We start from the raw sequence: 20094 nt of genomic DNA, 5'->3' as shown, positions 1-20094 counted from the left end.
TACACATTTTAGAAGAAATTAATCCATTTGAAATAGATACATGTCATCATTTCAAGAAGACCTTGTTTAAACTGCTCCAACAAAAATTTGGGGTCTCTTCTGGTAATTAACTTCAAGGTGACTAAGCAAATACTGTCTTGAACTCAGGGGATGATGCAAAACAATTACACTGTGTGCATCTACCATTCCAGTTACTGTATGATGTAGTACTATAAGGTGTTCTGTTTTTTTCCTGTGAACTTGTATGTTTCCACAGGTATTTTTATTTTTAAACCACTAAGTGAACTTCTGGTAGAAAACATCAGTGAATATTGCAGATAGAGAATCCCAGGCAAAGACATTAACACCATAGGAATTGGAATAGACATTATCCACATTGAAAATGGCAAACGGATAATTAACATTAGCCCACTAAAAATGACCAAGTCAGAACACTATGTGACATTACTGCCTAAATATTAGACATTGCCAAACTGAAACATCATTGAGAATAACAGACTTCATTTGCAAGCATTCTTATAATGGTGATGTTAAAGTATAAAGTGGCCAATGTAAATTTTGTCAGTGCTTTTTACATTTAACAGAGAATTATTATGCATTGTTTTTCTCACAAGTTGTTATCCATATTTATGAAGTATAGCCAGAATATAGTCTGATATTTTTTCAACCTATTGAATATATTTTTTGCTTTTCTTATGAGAAAATTCGGTGTAAATGGTGTTTCAGAAAGGTACCTAAGAGTTGGGACATATTAAACATCTACAAGTGCAAAATATTTCATAACTTCTTGATGAAAACCATAATTGTCTTTTTTTTAGGATAACCATTATAAAAATGTTTTTGACCTATATAAAAATGTTGCATGTCATGAACCTAACAGTTTCTAATCTCTTGAAGACAGGAAATCATCTCTAACTTTCAGAACTAAGGATTGTTTTGAAAGTTAGCACATATGAAATACTTAATATTGTGTTTGGCATGAAGGACACTAATGTTAGCAGTGGTATTATATTTTATTATGTAGCTCAGCAAGCTGCTTAATAAGAACATGTATTTACAGGAAGGGTTAGGTGGGAAAAGATTTTTTTTTATTCTTTAATACCTAAAAATAATTGAGGATTGGAAATGTCTATTTTAGGGGTACCTGGGTGGCTCAGTCAGTTAAGTATCTGCCTTCGGCTCAGGTCCTGGTCTGGGATCAAGCCCTGAGTCAGGCTCCCTACTCAGCAGGGAGCCTGCTTCTCCCTGTCCTCCCCGCTCATGCTACCTCTGTTTCTTTCTCTCTCAAATAAAATTAAATTAAAAAAAAAAAAAGGAAATGTCTATTTTAACTCAGAGCCAAAGGAGTTGAAATGTAAACTGATTTCTAAATATTTCTAATATTTGGGAAGATCCAGATGTGACCTATCCCATCTGAGCATCTGAAGGAGAAAAAATAAATCTTTAGGTTAAGAAATGAATTACTGAATAGAGAAGCTATGAAAAACATTAATTTCTTTCTAGAGAAAACTCTCAAGAGTTAGGTGCCCAGAAAATGAAGCTTTATTTTCTTTGTATGGAACGTATTCCTGAATCTTCTATTTGCCAATCCTAGAAATCATTTTGTGTCTTCTGACATGTTAGCCAGAGGCTTTTGGCCTGTGCTGTAAGAGAAGAATGTCTTCCATTTATATTCTATTTTGAAATATATGCACTCAGCTTCATGATCATTATCTCATTTAATCCATTTAAGTCTACCATCAAGGTAGATTATTGATAAAATGGTCATTGTTGTAAAATCTTTAGCATTATATGATGTAATAATTTACTATTCGTGCCACTTCTGATATCCAGCACCAATTTAAGCTTACTCTATAGCCTCTTTTTCAGTGCGTAATCTTCATACCTCAAATTTAAGAGTTTTTTGAAACATCAAATATGTATTTGTTGACTCTTCATATACCCTACACTAGACGTAAAAGAAATAAAAAGGAACATTGTTCGGTGAATGATCCTTGCCTTTGAGGAGCCTGAAATCTTTTGGTGGGTAACAAAAGAAGTATTTGTTAAATACAAGCTTGAGGATAATGCATACTCAACTGTATGTTTGAGACTGTGAGTACTGTAGATGTTCAGAGAAAGGAGGGGTCACTGTATCCTGACTTAGTACCTAAGGGAAATTTTGTGGAGAACGTGAGATTTAAGTTAATTCTTAGAGGGTGAGTAGGATTTGGAAACATAGGGGAGGAAATCTGGTATGGTATTTCAGGTAGGGAAAAGAGTTTAAGCAAACACATGGCCTTTGGAGAACAAGAAAAGGAGTGATTTCATGTTGAAGAGTGGGTAGCAGGAGGAAAAAGAAAATTAGGACTGGCTAACAAGGTGACCACATATTAAAATGGGCTATTGTGGAAAAAAAAGGGCTATTGTATGAGTTTGTATTGCTTTTAGCATAAGGAAAAAATAGCTTAAAAATATTTTAAAACTCAGAACTGAGTTAGCTTGTAAAGGTATGGCACTTATTTCCCCTATATTCCCCATCACTATAATGGAATTTAATTATATATAAAAATCTAATATATGTTATAATAAAGATATAAAAATATATAATGAGGATATAGATATCTTTATAAACAGATAAAGGTATTACTAACTGAGAAAACCGAGGGATTTCCTGTACAGAATGAGTTGAGAAGGATTTTTACAGCTCAACTAATTACTCCTTCTCTACTGTATAACATATACCCAATCTAATAAATTTAGCATAATTGGGAAGCTTACAAAAAGCAGAGGTGTACATCTTAAACTTTTTCAAACTAAGTATCAGTATAGTAGACATCTGTATGATTTTTTAAAATTTAATCTCAGTAGTCAAGAAACTTAAATAATTGAGCTAATTGAAGGTCCTTGTTTACAGATGTGAAAGTTCAGAATTAAAGTTTTGTTATTTTTTGAATGTTGAAAACAAAAGGATTTAATACATTTGTTAGAATCAAATCAATATAACGTGCCCATATTTTTATAATAAGTAGAGGGTAAAAATAAACATTTATTGAATGTCTGCTGTATGTCAGGCACTGTGCTAGATATGAGGTGGTAGGGAGGGAGAGACACAGATAGAGATAAAGATCACACTTGTTTCCTGTCTGGTGGCCTCATACTTTAGGAGTGTTGTACATGTAAAACATAATTGAAATATAATACAGCATAATAAATGCTACAGTAGAGATAACACACCTAAGATACGTTTGGGTAAAAGTGGATTAACCAATTAGCTTTAGTGTTTTAGAGTTTCTGAGGGGAATATGTTTCTGCTGAAACATAATAAATGGGGAGAGTTCCCAGGGTGGGAATGTGGGGAAAAGAAAAGGGCATTCCAGGCAGAGGAAACTAGAATATTCGCAAGTTGCAGGGAATATGGTTTAACCAAAGTGAGGGTACATGCTGGAAAGTGTTGAGAGATGATTGTTGACAGTAGACAGCTGAATTTTGTGTACAATCCTGAGGAGTTTGAGCCTGAATTTGTAATTTTTGGAGGATCATTGAAAAGTATTTAGTGTGATCAGATTGAATCTCCTTTTAGCAAGATTTTAGCTTTTGAGATTGTTTAGAAGATAAATCAGAAGTTGTAGTAGTTATGGGAACAGGCAAGAGGAGCAGTTAGGATATCACTTCTGTATTCTAGATGATGGATGATGAGGGTATTAAAATGGCAGTGGGAATGACAAGAAAAGGATAGCTTCCAGATGTTAAAGAAACAGTCAGCAGCGTTTAATGACTGATTGTGGATAGTGCGAGAGGAGGAAGAGTCCATTATGTTTCCTAGTTTCTGGCATGAATGATGAGATTAGATGGATGAATTTTTCAGTAGATTTTTTTTCCTCACTCTATTTTTGAGAGAAGCTTTATGTGTATGAATACCTTCTATAAAATTAATAAGCATATTAAAGGTAATTTCTGAGTAGGTTATTTCTAAGTTTTTCTTTGTTTTTCTTTATAGATGCCACTTCCAATGAACAACAAGAGCTTTTCTGTCAGAAGTTGCAGCAGTGTTGTATACTGTTTGATTTCATGGACTCTGTTTCAGACTTGAAGAGCAAAGAAATTAAAAGAGCAACACTGAATGAACTGGTTGAGTATGTTTCAACTAATCGTGGTGTAATTGTTGAATCAGCATATTCTGATATAGTAAAAATGGTAAGATTTATATAAATTTAAGTAAGATCTAAGGTGTAATTATGAATTACTGAGACTGATTTTTAACAAATGTGCAATAATCAGTGTACTCAAAATGTTTTTAAAGTAGTCCATTTGAAAGATTATCCATTCATTCCAATAATGCTGTCATTGCTTATAATAGTTTGAAAATTCAGTAGCCACAGTGGCTCGTGGCTGCCATACTGTATAGTGCAGATCCAGAGCTTCAGAGAAAGATGTAGGCTTAAGATTATACAGACTGATAGATGATTATCATAGGGCTAAATTGTCACTAAGGGAGAATGTCTAAAGTGGGAAGAGAGGAACAATGAAAATCTATGGAATTCTGTACATTTCAGCAGTTGGGTAAAGGAGTCAGATCTAAAAAATTATATTTATTTAGAATACTTTAATATAGAGTCTGTAACACTTGAATTTTAATAAAAACTCAGGACCTTTGAAAAGTTAAACAACGCAAATAAGTGTATGAAATCTCTGAAAAATAAATTACTGCTAACTTTATTAGTAAGGTTGTTTAGGATATTGTTTATTAATAATTCAACCTTATTCTCCATCAAATAGTAGAAATTTGTTTAGGATTTGTGATTTTTGTATTTTGGTGCATAGTAACAAAATACAAAAAATTTAGTTGGAGTAATTAGAGAGTCACTGAGTACATAATTGAAGCTTAAATGTTCCCCGGGTATAGAAGGTTATAGCAAGTATAATTTGTACTTGTCTTCGTTTCCTTCCCCTTGCCTAATATATGTTCTGGGGGAAGAATAAAATGTAGCTAAATTTGGCCCTGTAATACTAGTTCAGTTTTCTTTCATCACCCTGTACTAGAAAATTTTGTTGGTTTTTTTTTTTGATTGAAAATAAAAGCCTTAAAGAATTTTTAAAAGATTAGCTGTACAGAGAACACTGATCAAAATAAAATCGGCTTCCAAAACTCATAGACAGTAAAAAGTGACAGTTTGAAAATGGAAATATTGAATACTGATAAACTTATTTTGTTTTTTGTTTTGTGTTTATCATTAAAATATGTTCAGGGGAACATATTTCCGTTTTACTAATTTTTACTGATTTCACATGGTTTGTATTCATGAATTTTGAAAATACTGGAAAAAGTACTTTATTTTTATCTGTGTAAAGGTATTGACTGGCTGGCTCAGTGGGTAGTGCATGCACCTCTTGTGTGAGTTTGAGCCTCATGTTGGGTGTAGAGATTACTTAAAGTTATTGACTTGGATATTGAAATGACTTAAATATTTGCATATTGAAAATGCTCAAATATTTGAGTCAAATTATTCTGTAATTTTCTATGTAATAATAAATTGTGGGATTTAATTTCTTTCCTCAAGAAAAGGCGTGTGTATGTTTTGTCTTTTTTTTTTTTTTTTTAACTTCTGTCCACTTAATTTCTAGGCAAGTGTGAAGCCAATTCACCCTGTTGGCCCTGTAAAGCTCTTATGTATATTTGTTATATACAGTTAGATTTGTTGGTGGCTACAAGGTTATTTTTTTTCTTTTACTACCAATAATAAGTATGATCTCAAAGGCAAATTATGCCTTCTTGTAGGATATATTTCCTTTTCAAGTTTTATCTGTGACTTTCTGCCATTCTTTGTGAAATTGATATCCATCAAACTCTTGGTTCTGCCTTCATGTTGAGTTCTACCAGATCACATTCTAGGTTATTACTTTCTAAGTCTTATGGTTATAGTAATTGACTGTTAGCAGTTCTTTGGCTGACCACAGATGCCACTTCATAAGAATAGTTGGAAATTTGCTTTATTTTATCCTTTATTCCCTGAATAGTTTATTTCAGGTGACCACCTCCTTAATAGTATGGCCTTAAATGTTTACTAAACCATGTGGTCTCTCAGTCTGTTCATCATTCCTCAAAGAATTGTGAGTTGGCACCACAGTCTACCCTTTGCTAGAGAAAAAAGATGTGAACTTTACCTTGGTGCTGAGACAGTGTGAATGATGAAATTATAAATATTTCATTGAATCTGAAATGAAGAATCTCACATCCTGATTTCAGAGAGATCAGCCTTTTTTTAAAAAAAAAGGCTAAGAGTAGATGAAATACATTAAATCACCACCGGGGTATTATAAAATATGTCTGTAATTGCAGTGAAAGAATTCTGCTCTCCCACCCCTCTCCTTAGTGTGGTGTGTATGTATAGGAATGGAGGTCTCTTTTGGATTGTAAGGTAAGTAAATGGCTGGATTAGAATATGGAGGGAATTGCGGAAAGATGAAAAGGATCAAGTTAGAGATAGGTAGAGTTTAGGAACTTTATGTTTTTCCCCCCATAATCATCCCCTCCCCTCCTTTTTTTCCGTGTGTGTGTGTGTGTGTGTGTGTGTATGTGTGTTAAGCAAAACTTCTTGTAATTTAAGGAAGGAGGAATCCAAAAGAAGTCTGTAATCTATAGTAGGTTGGCATCTGAAGAAGTCATAGTTATGGGATAGAGAAAAGAGAAACAAATACCTACCTTTTTCATGTCTTGATGAGGTTTATAGGTTTTGAACTAGGCTTATAGTCACAAGTTAACTCTTAAAGTTATCTTTAAAATATTTCATTTACATTGTTTAATTATACAACAAAGAATATAAATGTAAATTTCTTTTTCTTTACAGATCAGTGCTAACATCTTCCGTACTCTTCCTCCAAGTGATAATCCAGATTTTGATCCAGAAGAGGATGAACCCACGCTTGAGGCCTCTTGGCCTCACATACAAGTATGAAACATTATATATTGGCAGTTTTTGCATTTATGATATTCTACTGAAATCGTGGTGGTTCTCTTTTAGATCTGAGTGTCTATTTAAAATATTTGACTTTTAGTATGTGTTATCATTATTTTCTTTTTCCCAAAATGTTTTTACTTTTTTTATTGTGATAAAGTACACAACTTTTATCATTTAAACCATTTTAAGTATACCATTCAGTGGCATTAAGTACATTCACAATGCTGTGCAGCCATCACTACTTCTAGTTCTAGAATTTTTTCATCACCCCAAGTGGAATCCCCCTTTACATTAGCAGTCACTTCCCATTCCCCTAACCCCACAGTCCCTGACAACTACTAATCTACTTTCCGTCTCTATGGATTTTCCTGTTATGAATATTTAATATAAGTGAAATCATTTAATATGTGGCCTTTTGTGTCTGGGTTCTTTTATTTAACATAGTATTTTCAAGGTTCAGCAATGTTCTTGCATGTGTCCATACCTCATTCTTTTTAATTGCTGATAATAATATTTCATTTTCTGGATATACCATATTTTGTTTATCCATTAATCAGTTGATGGATGTTTTGGCTTATTGTAACAAGAGCTATTATGAACATTTACGTACCCGTTTTTGTTTTAACATGTTTCCCATAGATTTTGATAAGTTGTGTTTTTGTTTTCATTCACCTCACATACTTTCTAGTTTTCCTGTGATTTCTTCTTTATTATTTAGGAATTTGTTTAATTTCTACATACTTGTGACTACCACATTTTTTTCTGTTACTAATTTCTAATTATTTCATTGTAGTTGGAGAACATACTTTGAATGTTTTCAATCCTTTAAGTTCATTGAGGATTGTATTAGGGCCTCACATGGAGTATATTCTGGAGAATGTTTCATGTGTGCTTGAGAAGAATTTGTGTTCTGTGGTTGTTTGGTAGAGTGTTCTGTAGAAATCTCTTAGGTCTAATTGGTTCATAAGGTTATTCAAGTCTTCCATTTCCTTGTTGACCTTTTATTCTATCCATTATTGAAAGTGAGATACTTTGGGGCCCTGTTAGCTGCTTATGTTTATAATTGTTATATCTTCCATCTGGATGGTCCTTATCATTATAACCTACAAAGTTTCTCAAGTTTATTTTTTCTGATATTAGTATAGGCACTTCACCTATCTTTTGGTTACTGTTTGCATGATATATCTTTTTCATCCTTTTACTTTTAATCTGTTTCTTTGAATCTAAATTTTGCCTATAAAAGTTGGATCATGTTTTTTTAATCAGTTTCAACAATCTCCGCCTTTGATTGGAGTGTTTAATCCATTTACATTTAATGTAATTAGATAGGATTTACATCTGCCATTTTGCTATTTTCTATATGTTTTATACCTTTTTGTTTTTCTACATTACTGCTTTTTGTATTAAACAGGTATTTTCTAGGGTACCATTTTAATTCCTTTTTTTTTTTTTTATTAAGATCCCAGGATCCTGGGATCATGACCTGAGCCAAAGGTAGATGCTTAACCAGTTGAACCACCCAGGCATCCCTGCCTTTGTTTTTTTTAACTGTATTTTTTATTTTCTTAGTAGTTACCCTGGGGATTACAGTTAGCATCTTAAAACAATCTAGTTTGGTTGAATACTAACTTAATTTCAATAATATACACAATTTTGGTCCAGTATACCTCCATTGCCTCCCCCACCTCCTTTGTGGTATTATTATCATACAAATTAGATCTTTTTTTAAGATTTATTTATTTGAGGGCACCTGGGTGGCTCAGTTGGTTAAGCAACTGCCTTCGGCTCAGGTCATGATCCTGGAGTCCCGGGATCGAGTCCCACATCAGGCTCCCCGCTCAGCGGGGAGTCTGCTTCTCCCTCTGACCCTCTTCCCTCTCGTGCTATCTCCCATTCTCTGTCTCTCAAATAAATAAAATCTTTTAAAAAAAAAAGATTTATTTATTTGAGAGACAGAGCATGGGGGGAGGTGCGCAGAGGGAGAGGGGAAGCAGACTCTTCACTGAGTAGGGAGCCGGACACAGGGCTCAATTTCACAACTTTGAGATCATGACCTGAGCCAAAACCAAGAGTTGGACACTTAACTAAGCCATCCACGTGCTGCACAAATTAGATCTTTTTACATGCCCACCGATACAGTTTTGTAATTATTGCTTTATGTGGTTGTCTTGTAGAGCAGTAGAATAAATGAGTTATAAATAAAATACGTTTTTTTTTTTAAAGATTTTATTTATTTGTCAGAGAGAGAGCACAAGCAGGGGAAGCGGCAGGCAGAGCAGGCAGGGGGAGAAGCAGGCTCCCCACTGAGCAAGGAGCCCTGGACCCCGGGATCATGACCTGAGCTGAAGGCAGATGCTCAACTGACTGAGCCACCCAGGCGCTCTAAATAAAATACATTTATACTGTCTTTTATATTTATTTATGTATAGTTGACCCTTGAACAACACGAATTTAAACTGCATGGGTCTACTTATATGCAGATTTTCTTTGATAAATACAGTACAGTACTGTAAATGTATTATCTCTTCCTTATGATTTTTTAAAAATTTTAATTCCAGTATAGTTAATATACAGTGTTATATTAGTTTCAGGTATACAGTGTAGTGATTCAACAATTCTGTACATTACTCAGTGCTCGCTGTGATAAGTTTACTCTTAATCCCCTTCATCTGTTTCTCCCATTCCCCCCACCCACCTGCCCTGTGGTAACCATCAGTTTGTTCTTTATAATTAAGAGTCTGTTTTCTGGTTTGTCTCCTTTCTTCTTTGTTCGGTTTTCTTTTTTAAATTCCACATATGAGTGAAGTTATATGGTGTTTGTCTTCCTCTGACTGATTTATTTCACTTAGCACTATACTCTCTAGATCCATCCATGTTGCTGCAGACGGCAAGATTTCAATCTTCTTTATGGCTGAGTAATATTCCATTGTGTATGTAGTGTGTGTGTGTGTGTGTGTGTGTGTGTGTGTGTGTGTGTGTACACACACCACATTTCCTTTATCCATATTCATTTATCAATGGACACTTAAGCTACTTCTATAATTTGGCTGTTGTAAATTACACTGCAATAAACATAGGGGTGCATATATCTTTTTGAATTAGTGTTTTCATATTCTTTGGTGTAATTACTGGATTGTAGAGTAGTTCTATTTTTAATTTTTTGAGAACCTCCATACTGTTTTCCACAGTGGCTGCACTAGTCACATTCCCCCTTATGATGTACTTTTTAATGAAAAAAAATTTTTTTCGGATTTTTATTCGTTTATTTGAGAGAGAGAGAGAACACAAGCAGGGGGCAGAGGGAGAAGGAGAAGCAGACTCCCCACTGAGCAGGAAGCCCGACGTGGGGCTCGATCCCAGGGTCCTCAGATCATGACCTTAGCCAAAAGCAGACTCTTGACCGACTGAGCCCCCTGCCAAGCACTCCTGGATAATCTTTATTTATCTACCTTCACATTACTTATTCTTTCTTATGCCAGCTCAGATTGTTTTGGGTTGTTTTTATGGGTCAGCAAGGTCACTGAAGTCCTCACTCTGCTATTCAGAAGTCTCTATCTGGAGCATGTCTATTTAGTTGAGACTGAGGGAGGGATAGTCTTCCTGACCTAAATGCCGTTGTGTGACAGTTCACAACTCAGATATAATTGGAAAATTGGTAATAAAAACTTATTATATATGCAGGACCAATTCTTCCATTAAACCTTCCCTATTTCTATCTAGCTCTAACTGCGTCATTCAAACATACCCTCAAATATGTGGCTTTAATATGTCATCTAGGGTTCATTCAGTAGAATCACATTGGCACTACTTTAGTTCATTTTTAGTAACTAGAACTCTTTAGGTAGAATTTAGGGTAGATCATCTTACACTACTTACAAACTGTTACAGAGATTCCATTATAGCTATAAAATACTATACTCACATGTGTATAGTGTTTCTTTTGCACATGTTTTTATATATCTAGTCTTAATGATCATTGGTTTTTGTTCCCCAGTTGTCTAGTTAAAATACTCTGAGAATATTCAAATGACACTTTCTTATTTTAAAGCAAGGCTCTGAGTAATGTTCAAGTAAATGTTCAAAGGACTCTTGCCTTTAATGCTTCAAATTTTATATCTTAAAAATAATATTAATGACCTGAAATCTGTAGGCAAGCACAATGATATGTTTTTCTAGAGAATTTAATGAAGATGTCTACATATAACCAATGGTACTCATTTATAAGGCTGCTGATCATGATTAGCTATATTATAGCAATACCAATAACTATTGAGCACTTAGGTGTTTCAGAGATAGTGACAACTGCTTTACATACATTATCTCATTTAATCCTTTTGGTAACACCATAATATTCACATTTTAGGGTGGGGGGGATGGGTGATGGACAGTAAGGAGGGCACTTGATGTAATGAGCACTGGGTGTTATATGCAACTGATGAATCACTAAATTCTACCCCTGAAACTAATAATACACTGTATGTCAACTATAATGAATTTAAATAAAAAATTTTTAAAAAATATAATGTTCACATTTTATACATAAGCTTATATGAAGCTAAAAGAGATTAAGAATCCTGCCCAAGATTATAAAAGTAATAAATGGCTGAATTAGGTTTACACCTCCAGTATTACTCCAGAGTACTTGCTCTTAATTTTTAAAAGCTTTATCTTTTTTTTAAATTTTTTTAAGATTTTTATTTATTTGACAGAGAGAGACACAGTGAGAGCAGGAACACAAGCAGGGTGAATGGGAGAGGGAGAAGCAGGCTTCCAGCCGAGCAGGGAACCCAATGCGGGGCTGGAACCCAATGCGGGGCTCGATCCCAGGACCCTGGGATCATGACCTGAGCCAAAGGCAGACGCTTAACGACTGAGCCACCCAGGCGCCCCAAAAGCTTTATCTTAAATATAGTCTGTGGCCCTAAAATAAATACATACCAATTCTTAATGAGGCTTAATTCATACCTTTTTAGCTTCATTGTAACACCAGTAAATTAGATCTTCCAAATAATTCAACTAGCCATACTTTTTCTTTCTTAGCCCTCATAAGTGAGTTTTTAATGATATAATTATATAGGTATGGATGTGGCTTAGTTAAATGGAACAAAAGTTTATATATACAAATTCTAACAAGTAAGAGAATTATTATTACAAAGCATGGTGAAATAGAAATTATTCTAGTGACAGACCTCTACTTAAATCCCAGTTTTTATACTTTTCTACCTGTATGACCTGGTTAAGCCGCTTAACTTCTCTGCATCCTCCTTTATAAAACTGGAATAAAACAAGATTGTATAAAGATTGAGTGGGATACTGTATGCATAGAAACTAGCACAGTTTTTTAAACTATACTGTTTTCTTTTCCCTTGTTTTCTTAAAAGATAAGTACTTTTGGTACGTGGGAAGAAGTGTATTTTTGTTTTTATTGTTACCTTTATGCTGATACCTTTATATGATATATGATAACCCTTGGTTCTTTCTCTTATAGCTCATTTATTGGTTCCCTAGCATGAACAATACTTAAATTACCAAATAGTCTCTTCTCCCACTTGCTGTTTACCTAGCATCTAATGTAAAGTAATAATCCAAGAAATACCTATATAGCAATTCAAAGCTTCTGCTTTCCATACACTCTTCTCTGTCCCCTCCCTCAACTTTATATTTTTTATTGTGTAATACTTACATGGTTAGAACATGTAACTCTTGTATACTACTATTCTGTTACCTTTATGCCCATTGCTTTTTATTAGTTATACAGGTAATATATTTAATTTTACCATCATTCCTTATGTAAAAGTTTCTCTATAATTATTTCTTGGTAATTTGGAGCTCATTTTTTTTTAAGTTTTTATTTATTTTAAGTAATCTCTACACCCAGTGTGGGGCTCAAACTCACAAACCCCAAGATCAAGAGTAACATGGTCTTCCAGCTGAACCAGCCAGGTGCCCCTGGAGCTCATTCTTTAGTAGAGGAACTCATGGGAATATTATCCCCTGAGTTTTGCATGTATAACAACAATTTGTGTGTAGCTTTAATTTTTAAAGATCAACCTGATTTGATATAAAATCCTTGATTCATCTTTCCTTAGGTACCTTAAATATGTTATTCCATTGTCTTCTGATTTCAGTCTGATTTTCTTTCCCTTATATAAAGACTTGGGTTTTTTTTGCTTGGATGCCTAAAGGATGTTTTTCCTTTAATGGCCAGGTACTTTACTGGTCATACATAAGTGTTGATTTTTGTAGATAAATTTTCTCAGTTGAATAGTACTATTTCACTATAAAAGTCCACTTTTATTTTTATTTTTATTTCTGAAAAGTTTTCTTAAGTAATAGTTTTTAGTATTTCTTTTGTTGCACTGCTTTGTTTTTCTTCTTTGGGGAGGCCAGCTATGTAGAGCCTACCATATGTAGGCTCTTCTTTGGCTCTCTGTGTCTCTTACTTTCTCTTAAAGTCTTATTTTTTTTAATCTCTCTTTTCTGTTGGACTGTTGTTCATCTTTCTTATCTCCATTCCCTTTTTCCTTTTTTGATTACTCTAGTTGTAAGGCAGACTGACAGTATTAGAGACAGTTGAGAGGAAGGGAATGGGTATTATATTAGTCAACCAACAATGCCTGCCACAGGCTAGAATCATTGGAGGGAAGAGTCTGTCTTGAGTAAAATGAAAAATGATATGTTTTTAATGACAATAGGATGGATAATCAGCAACATCAGCTATTTTCTATATAGTTCCTGGGAGGTAGAGAGAAACCCTGCTTTATATGTGGGTGCTAACTGTTACTTCCAATTACATTGTTGATTTTTATTTTGCCAGGACTTAATATTTTTAGTGGTCATTACATTTTATTTTAAAAGACAAGAGAAAGAAATTTATATTTTAACTCTTTGGGACACTTTAAGTAATAGTCTGCCTCATTTACTTATTTATTCTTTTTAGCATATATATATCTAAATAAAGTGAAAGAGGAATCCTAGGATTAGCAAAAGCTGATAAAAATTTTAAGATTTATCAGCACATTAGAGCTTACAGAACTAGAAAATCTGAGGTGGAAAACTTCTTTAATAGCGTCATACACCACTTTGTGTAAAATTTGAGACCATAGGTGATATAAAATTAATGATACTATATTTAATAATGCAAAGGTTTTAAAAGCATGAAATTCTTACTAGCTGGTAAGTTATATCTTTTTTAATCACATGTAGTTGGATAATCTGAAAAAGTTTCCTCAGTCTTTGAATTTCTAAAAATAGTATCTCCATTAAGATATTTTTATATGCTCATGGAAATTAACAGTGAAAATTCAGCCAAACAATATGCTTTCTATTTTTCACTGGTATGATTTGAAGTTTCATTTGAATTCCCTGAAACTAGCAGTTCTTAAAATTTTAGGAGGTGGTGAGTTGCTTTCAAAATACGATTTTAAAAAATGGGTTTTCTCCCAAGACAGAATACACAGACACACACAAGAAATTTTCATACATTCATGACCCCGATGAAAAGACTGCCCTAGATATATATGTTTATAGTTAAAAATCTTTCTCGTAACTAAAACTTAGTATACAGTTTTAAAATTTGGCAATTAAATGGTCTTAGGGACATCAGAAACTACTAAATGCTGAGTAGGCTGATTTATAGGATCTGTCAGAATATTGTTGCTACATCATTATGTAATCATCTTTTTTTAGGGTGGAATATTAAAGCTGCTCTGAGAAATGAAATTGTAGACAGTTGTAGCACTGAGGAAATTTGCTCAATGAAAGTTTTCCTGTTAACGTACTTTAAATCAATTCACCTGAAATTTTTCTGTATTAGAAGTTTACATTTTACATTTAGCTTGTCAGATACTTGATTTTAGAAATTGATTTGATAGGATGAAAAATAAACATTAAATTAATGAGGGGAATAATCACAAATAATTTCAAAATCTTTCGAAATTTTGTTTCCCCAACGCTGTTCGTGAATTTCCTAAAAGTATGCTAAGTTACAGTTTGTCTTTTTACTTTTTTTCACACCGTAATGGAAATACTAATAAGCAATGGAAAAATGGAATAAATGAAAGAAACAAAGAAAAACTGTTTTAGTAGTAGGTGACTGGTCATCTTTTAATTTACAAAATGTATTATTATATGGTAATTATTAATTAAGTTATAAATTATTTTTTATTTTCTTTCCTAAGTATTATTGCTTTGTATTTATTGAGGACAAACAAGATTATAATTTTCTGTACACTGACTTTTAGATAATTAGGGAGGCTTGGCTGCTGTATTAGCCTGGAATACAGGCAGATTATGTAGTATTTTAATTTTCTTTTATTAGTTATTTTCTTTAGTGGCACAGATACTTAAGATGTAATTATGTAGGGTGCTGCCTAAAACATAGACCTTTTTAAGAATAACCTGTATTTAGGGACTAGAAACTCTTCTTTTTGTCCTCTACAATTAGAAATTTAAACTGGAAACATACACATTTTACATTTTACAGTGTACACCTTCACATTCAAATAGCTCTTAGATTCAGTGTTTAGGCACATCTCATTTAGTTCAGTATATGTTAGGTCTCACATGAATTCTTTCATATATTAAATCAATTTTAAAACCCATTTAAATTGGGACGCCTGGGTGGCTCCCTCGATTAAGTGTCTTCCTTCAGCTCAGATCATAATCCCAGGGTCATGGGATGAAGTCCCGCATCCGGCTCCTTGCTCAGCGGGGAGCTTGATTCTCCCTCTGCCTGCCACTCCCCCTGCCTGTGCTCTTTCTCTCTCTCTCCCTCTGACAAATAAAATCTTAAAAAAAAAAAAAAAGTTTCCTCTTGATAGAGTTTGGAAAACATTGGGCCACCATATTCCTTGAAGAGAGCCTTTTCTGTATATACAGTTCATTGAAGTTGCTTCTTAGTCTTTTTGCCTCTCTGGGCCAAACATTTCTGGTTCCTTTAGCTTTTTGTATAGATCTTATTTTCAGATACTTTAATCATCTATGTGTTTGTGCTGTACCTTCTAAAGTCGTTTATTGGTGAAGATCAGAATTTTACATATTTTAACTACCTTAGGAAAGACATGGTCATTATGGAGTAGTAGAATGGTAAGATTACCCATTTTTAGTTACCTTTTTACATTTTGTACTTACATCTTTTAGGGTATTTTTTTGGTTCACAGAAGTAGAAGGACCAGCCATACGTTGAACATATGTGAAATTTTCCAGTTTACTAGAGAAATAACTCCATTGCTGAAAGTATCTATTGTTCTTTGCAGCACTGTTTCTTAGATTCTTAGAGCAAATTATTTCTTCATATAGAAGAATATAGAGGAACTTTAGTAATTACACAGAAACAGTCTATCCACAACTATGATTTTTATTCATTCAGTAAATATTGTGTTCAAGGCATTCTTCTAAATATTGGGGGTAAAGTATTGAACGAAAAAGCAAAATCTTTTATATTCTAGTGGAAAAGAATGAAAAATAATACTCTGTCAGGGTCTGATAAATACAAGAAAAAAAGTAATGCAGGATAAAGAGTATAGAGAGCATGACCATAGGGACAGGGTACCATTTTATAGAAGCAAAGTCTTAATTGTGCCATCTTGAAGGTTTTCAGCTCTGTAGATCACTAGTGTTTATTTTACTTCTGTCTAACATTACTCAGCATGTGTTTATTAGATAACCTTTTGTTATCATCTCTTCAGTAGTGCTGAGTTGGCTGCATAAAAGCAGTTTGCTGCTAATCTTGACTGGTCACTTAATGTTCACTGTGTCAGGTAAATGATGGAGATGAAAACTATGTAAGGAATAATAATGTATCTGTGATAGGCATAGGTTTCAACTGAATATGTGATTTAGAGGATTCAGCAAGTCTCCCAAAAGACATGTGATTATTTTTAGTGGTATTAAGCCTTAAGCCCTATATATCTGATGCAGATCTTAAGAGGTAGAGTATATAGGCTAGTGCATGCCATACTTGACTCATGTTTAACCTGGTCCCACCTTACCACAAATCTTAACTTCCACTGAACTAAGGATCTGTATAAAGATTCTAAGTCTCTGATTCCATACCCACCAACCCATAACCTACACCCATCTACTTCTCAAGACATGTCCTACCTTTCTATAATAAGCCTTTTTTCTTCTTGGCTTATCCAAAATCAAATCAAATGTAGGGCTCAAGTTGCAAGTCCTCCTTAAAATTTTTCTTACTGACTTAATTCCACAATGATATAGCCCTTTTCTAAATGTCTCCTCCACTCATAGTCTGTGCCATATAGTTTTTTTAAGATTTTTTTTTAATAACAAAGGCGAGGGGAGGGACAGAGGGAGAGAGAATTTCAAGCAGACTCCCTGCTGAGTGCAGAGCCCAACACTGGCCTCGATCTCATGATCCTGAGATCATGACCTGAGCTGATATCAAGAGTCAGACGCTCAGCTAACTGCCTGAGCCACCCAGTCAGCCACTCAACTGCCTGAGCCACCCAAGAGTCAGATGCTCAACTGCCTACGCCAACTGCCTGAGCCCCACCCTATGCCCCTGTGCCATATAATTTTTGTGTATATACCATTTTCTATGTTTCTAGTTTTGTCTTCTCTCCCTAACAAGTGAATGAGCTTTTTTGGAGCTATACAGTGCTCAGTATCTGTTCACAGTATACATAGCTAAAAGGAAAACTTCTGACACCAAATGTGTCGATTTTCCACACCAAGAAATTCACCACTTCTCTGTGAACACCAACTGCATGTCCTATAATTTATTCATTTCTGACACTAATGACCCAGAGTTACCACAGACACACAGGTTAAGGGCTCAGTCCCATGAGACCACACCCCACTTCACATGGCAGTCACGAGTCTTGGCCTCTTGTACTTCTGACCAACTGGCTCTAAGTCTGGGGTTCCCACGACCCACTCCTCAGGTTTGATAATTTGCCATAACTGCCCATAGAACACAGGGAAACACTTCACTTATTGTTACTTACCAGTTTATTATAAAGGATACAAGTCAGGAACAGCCAAATGAAAGAGATGCATAGGTTAAGGTATGGAAAAGGGGCTCCATGTACCACCCTCCCATCACCTTGATGTGTTCCCCCACCCAGGAGTTCTCCAAACCCCTTTGTTGAGGATTTTGATGGTGGTCCCATTATGTGAACATGATTCATTAACACTGGCCAGTGGTGATTGAACTCAACTTCCAGCCTCTCTCCCCTCCCTGGAGGATGGAGAGTTGGGGCTGAAAGTTTCAACCCTCTCATCATCACGTTTCCTGTGATAACCAGGCTTCATCCCTCTGGAGTTACCACATTAACTTAAACTCAAGCATGTTTGAAAGGGACTTCTTATAAATAACAAAAAATGCTTCTCTTACCCCTTATCACTCAGGAAATTCCAAGGGTTTTAGGAGCTCTGTGGCAATAACCAGAGACGAAGACCAAGTATATATTTTCTTATATCACAATATCACAGTAGGCCAGTATTGGACATGAAAAACAGGCACTGAGTAGCCAGTGAAAATCTGTAGCAGTCCATGAGATCTTACTAACTCTTCAGAGGACTCTGATCATTTTTGTATCTTTTTGCATGTGTGCAACCCAAAGCAAAATTATTTGTATGATTGGTTGATTAGAAGATTATTTATAAGTAAAAACTGATATCAGTTTCTGTTTTCGTGTTATAATGTCATACTTAACAACTAAAAGATAATAATTAGATCAGATAAGCATCACTCCTTTGGATAGTTGGGCAAAGATGCCTCACACAAAAACATTTATTCAGCTCCCAAAACTGTTGTTAGGCTTAGAATATTATTGAACTCATAGTAGTAAAAATTTGTTATTCTATGGTGAATGATAAGGCCCAGATCTGGTAATGTTTTTTTGTGTGTGTTGCAATGTCTGTAAATTTAGTGTAGCAATCTTTTTTTTTTTCTCCCTTCTATATGTGGCCTGACTACCTAAATGTTAATTGAATGACTATTTTTACTTTGCGATGTAATCTTCCTTTTTCACTTTTAGGGCACTAGATTAATACGTTGTTTTATAGCTTATAAATTAAAGCACATTTGGGGCTATACTCCTGCATTTTATAGATGTTAGGTTACAATAAAAAAAAAAAACTTTAGTGTATTTTCCTTTCTTCTTAAAAGATAGATGTAGGTGTGATGGAGGCAAGTTAACTAAACCTTACTTTTTTTTTTTTAAGATTTTATTTATTTGAGAGAAGAGAGAGCATGAGCGGTGGGGTCAGGGGGAGGGACAGAAGGAGAGGGAGAAGCAGGCTCCCCACTGAACAGGGAGCCCCATGCAGGGCTCAATTCCAGGACCCAGAGATCATGACCCGAGCCGAAGGCAGAGCCACCCAGGTGCACTAAACCGTACTTTTAATTCTGATTTGTGCAGCGAGTGAACATTTCCTATTACTTTTAAGATGCTTTGCACTCATATATATATTTATATTTATATGTATTAGTGTATATATATTTAAATGTAATATATATTATATATTTTATATATATATTATATATATATAATTTTTTTAAGAGAAAGAGAGGGGGCAGGGAGGGGGAGAGGGGAGCCGGCTCCATGTCCAGCACAGAGCCCAGTGAGGGGCTTAGTCTCACAACCCTGTGCTCATGACCTAAGCCTATACTAAGAGTCCGATGCTTAACTGAGCCACCCAGGTGCCCCTAGATGCTTGGCGCTTCTTAAGTAGACGTCCTGCTGTGACTTCTAGTTTATTCACTGTAGTAAACGGACATTCCTTCCTGAACCCTGAACCTACATAATTTAGTTCATTACTTCCCACATGCAAATAAGGTATGCTGATTTTGATTTAATTTTTTCCCACTATAGTTTTATAGAAAGATGTGAAGTTTTTTTTTTTTGCTTTTTATTGTTTTTGATACACACCCCTTACAATTCAGTTTATTCTTATCTGGAGGTTTCTGATCCTGTATTTAAAGAACTCTGGAGATTAAATTGAGGTGGGTTAGGAGTCCACTGGAGAAAGAACATGTTCCCAGTGAGTATGGACTGCAAAATAGTTTTTCTTAGTTAAAAAATTTACAGGTGTCCTTTTTATTTTCTAGCTCCTGTAATTTCAGGAGCTTAGGAGGCCAAATTGTTACCAACTCATCACATTTTCTAATGAGGTCGGAAATCTCCCT

The 20094-nt window shown here is 34.6% G+C and overlaps 1 protein-coding gene across 1 annotated transcript in view; it reads left to right on the top strand.

Moving 5' to 3' along the window:
• PPP2R5A (protein phosphatase 2 regulatory subunit B'alpha) overlaps window positions 1-20094 on the top strand; it is a 64880-nt gene that overhangs the window by 27037 nt on the left and 17749 nt on the right. The window contains exons 2-3 of the mRNA XM_025877746.2: window positions 3980-4176; window positions 6828-6929. Coding sequence (XP_025733531.1) covers window positions 3980-4176; window positions 6828-6929 — 299 coding nt within the window. The remainder of the gene's footprint in view (window positions 1-3979; window positions 4177-6827; window positions 6930-20094) is intronic.

Source organism: Callorhinus ursinus, unplaced genomic scaffold (assembly GCF_003265705.2).
Source record: "Callorhinus ursinus isolate GAN/ISIS: 27379988/994484 unplaced genomic scaffold, GSC_fseal_2.0 scaffold13, whole genome shotgun sequence".
In the NCBI taxonomy this organism is placed as follows: domain Eukaryota; kingdom Metazoa; phylum Chordata; class Mammalia; order Carnivora; family Otariidae; genus Callorhinus; species Callorhinus ursinus.
Note: the sequence above shows the minus strand (reverse complement) of the source record. Positions and strands in the feature narration are given on the sequence as shown.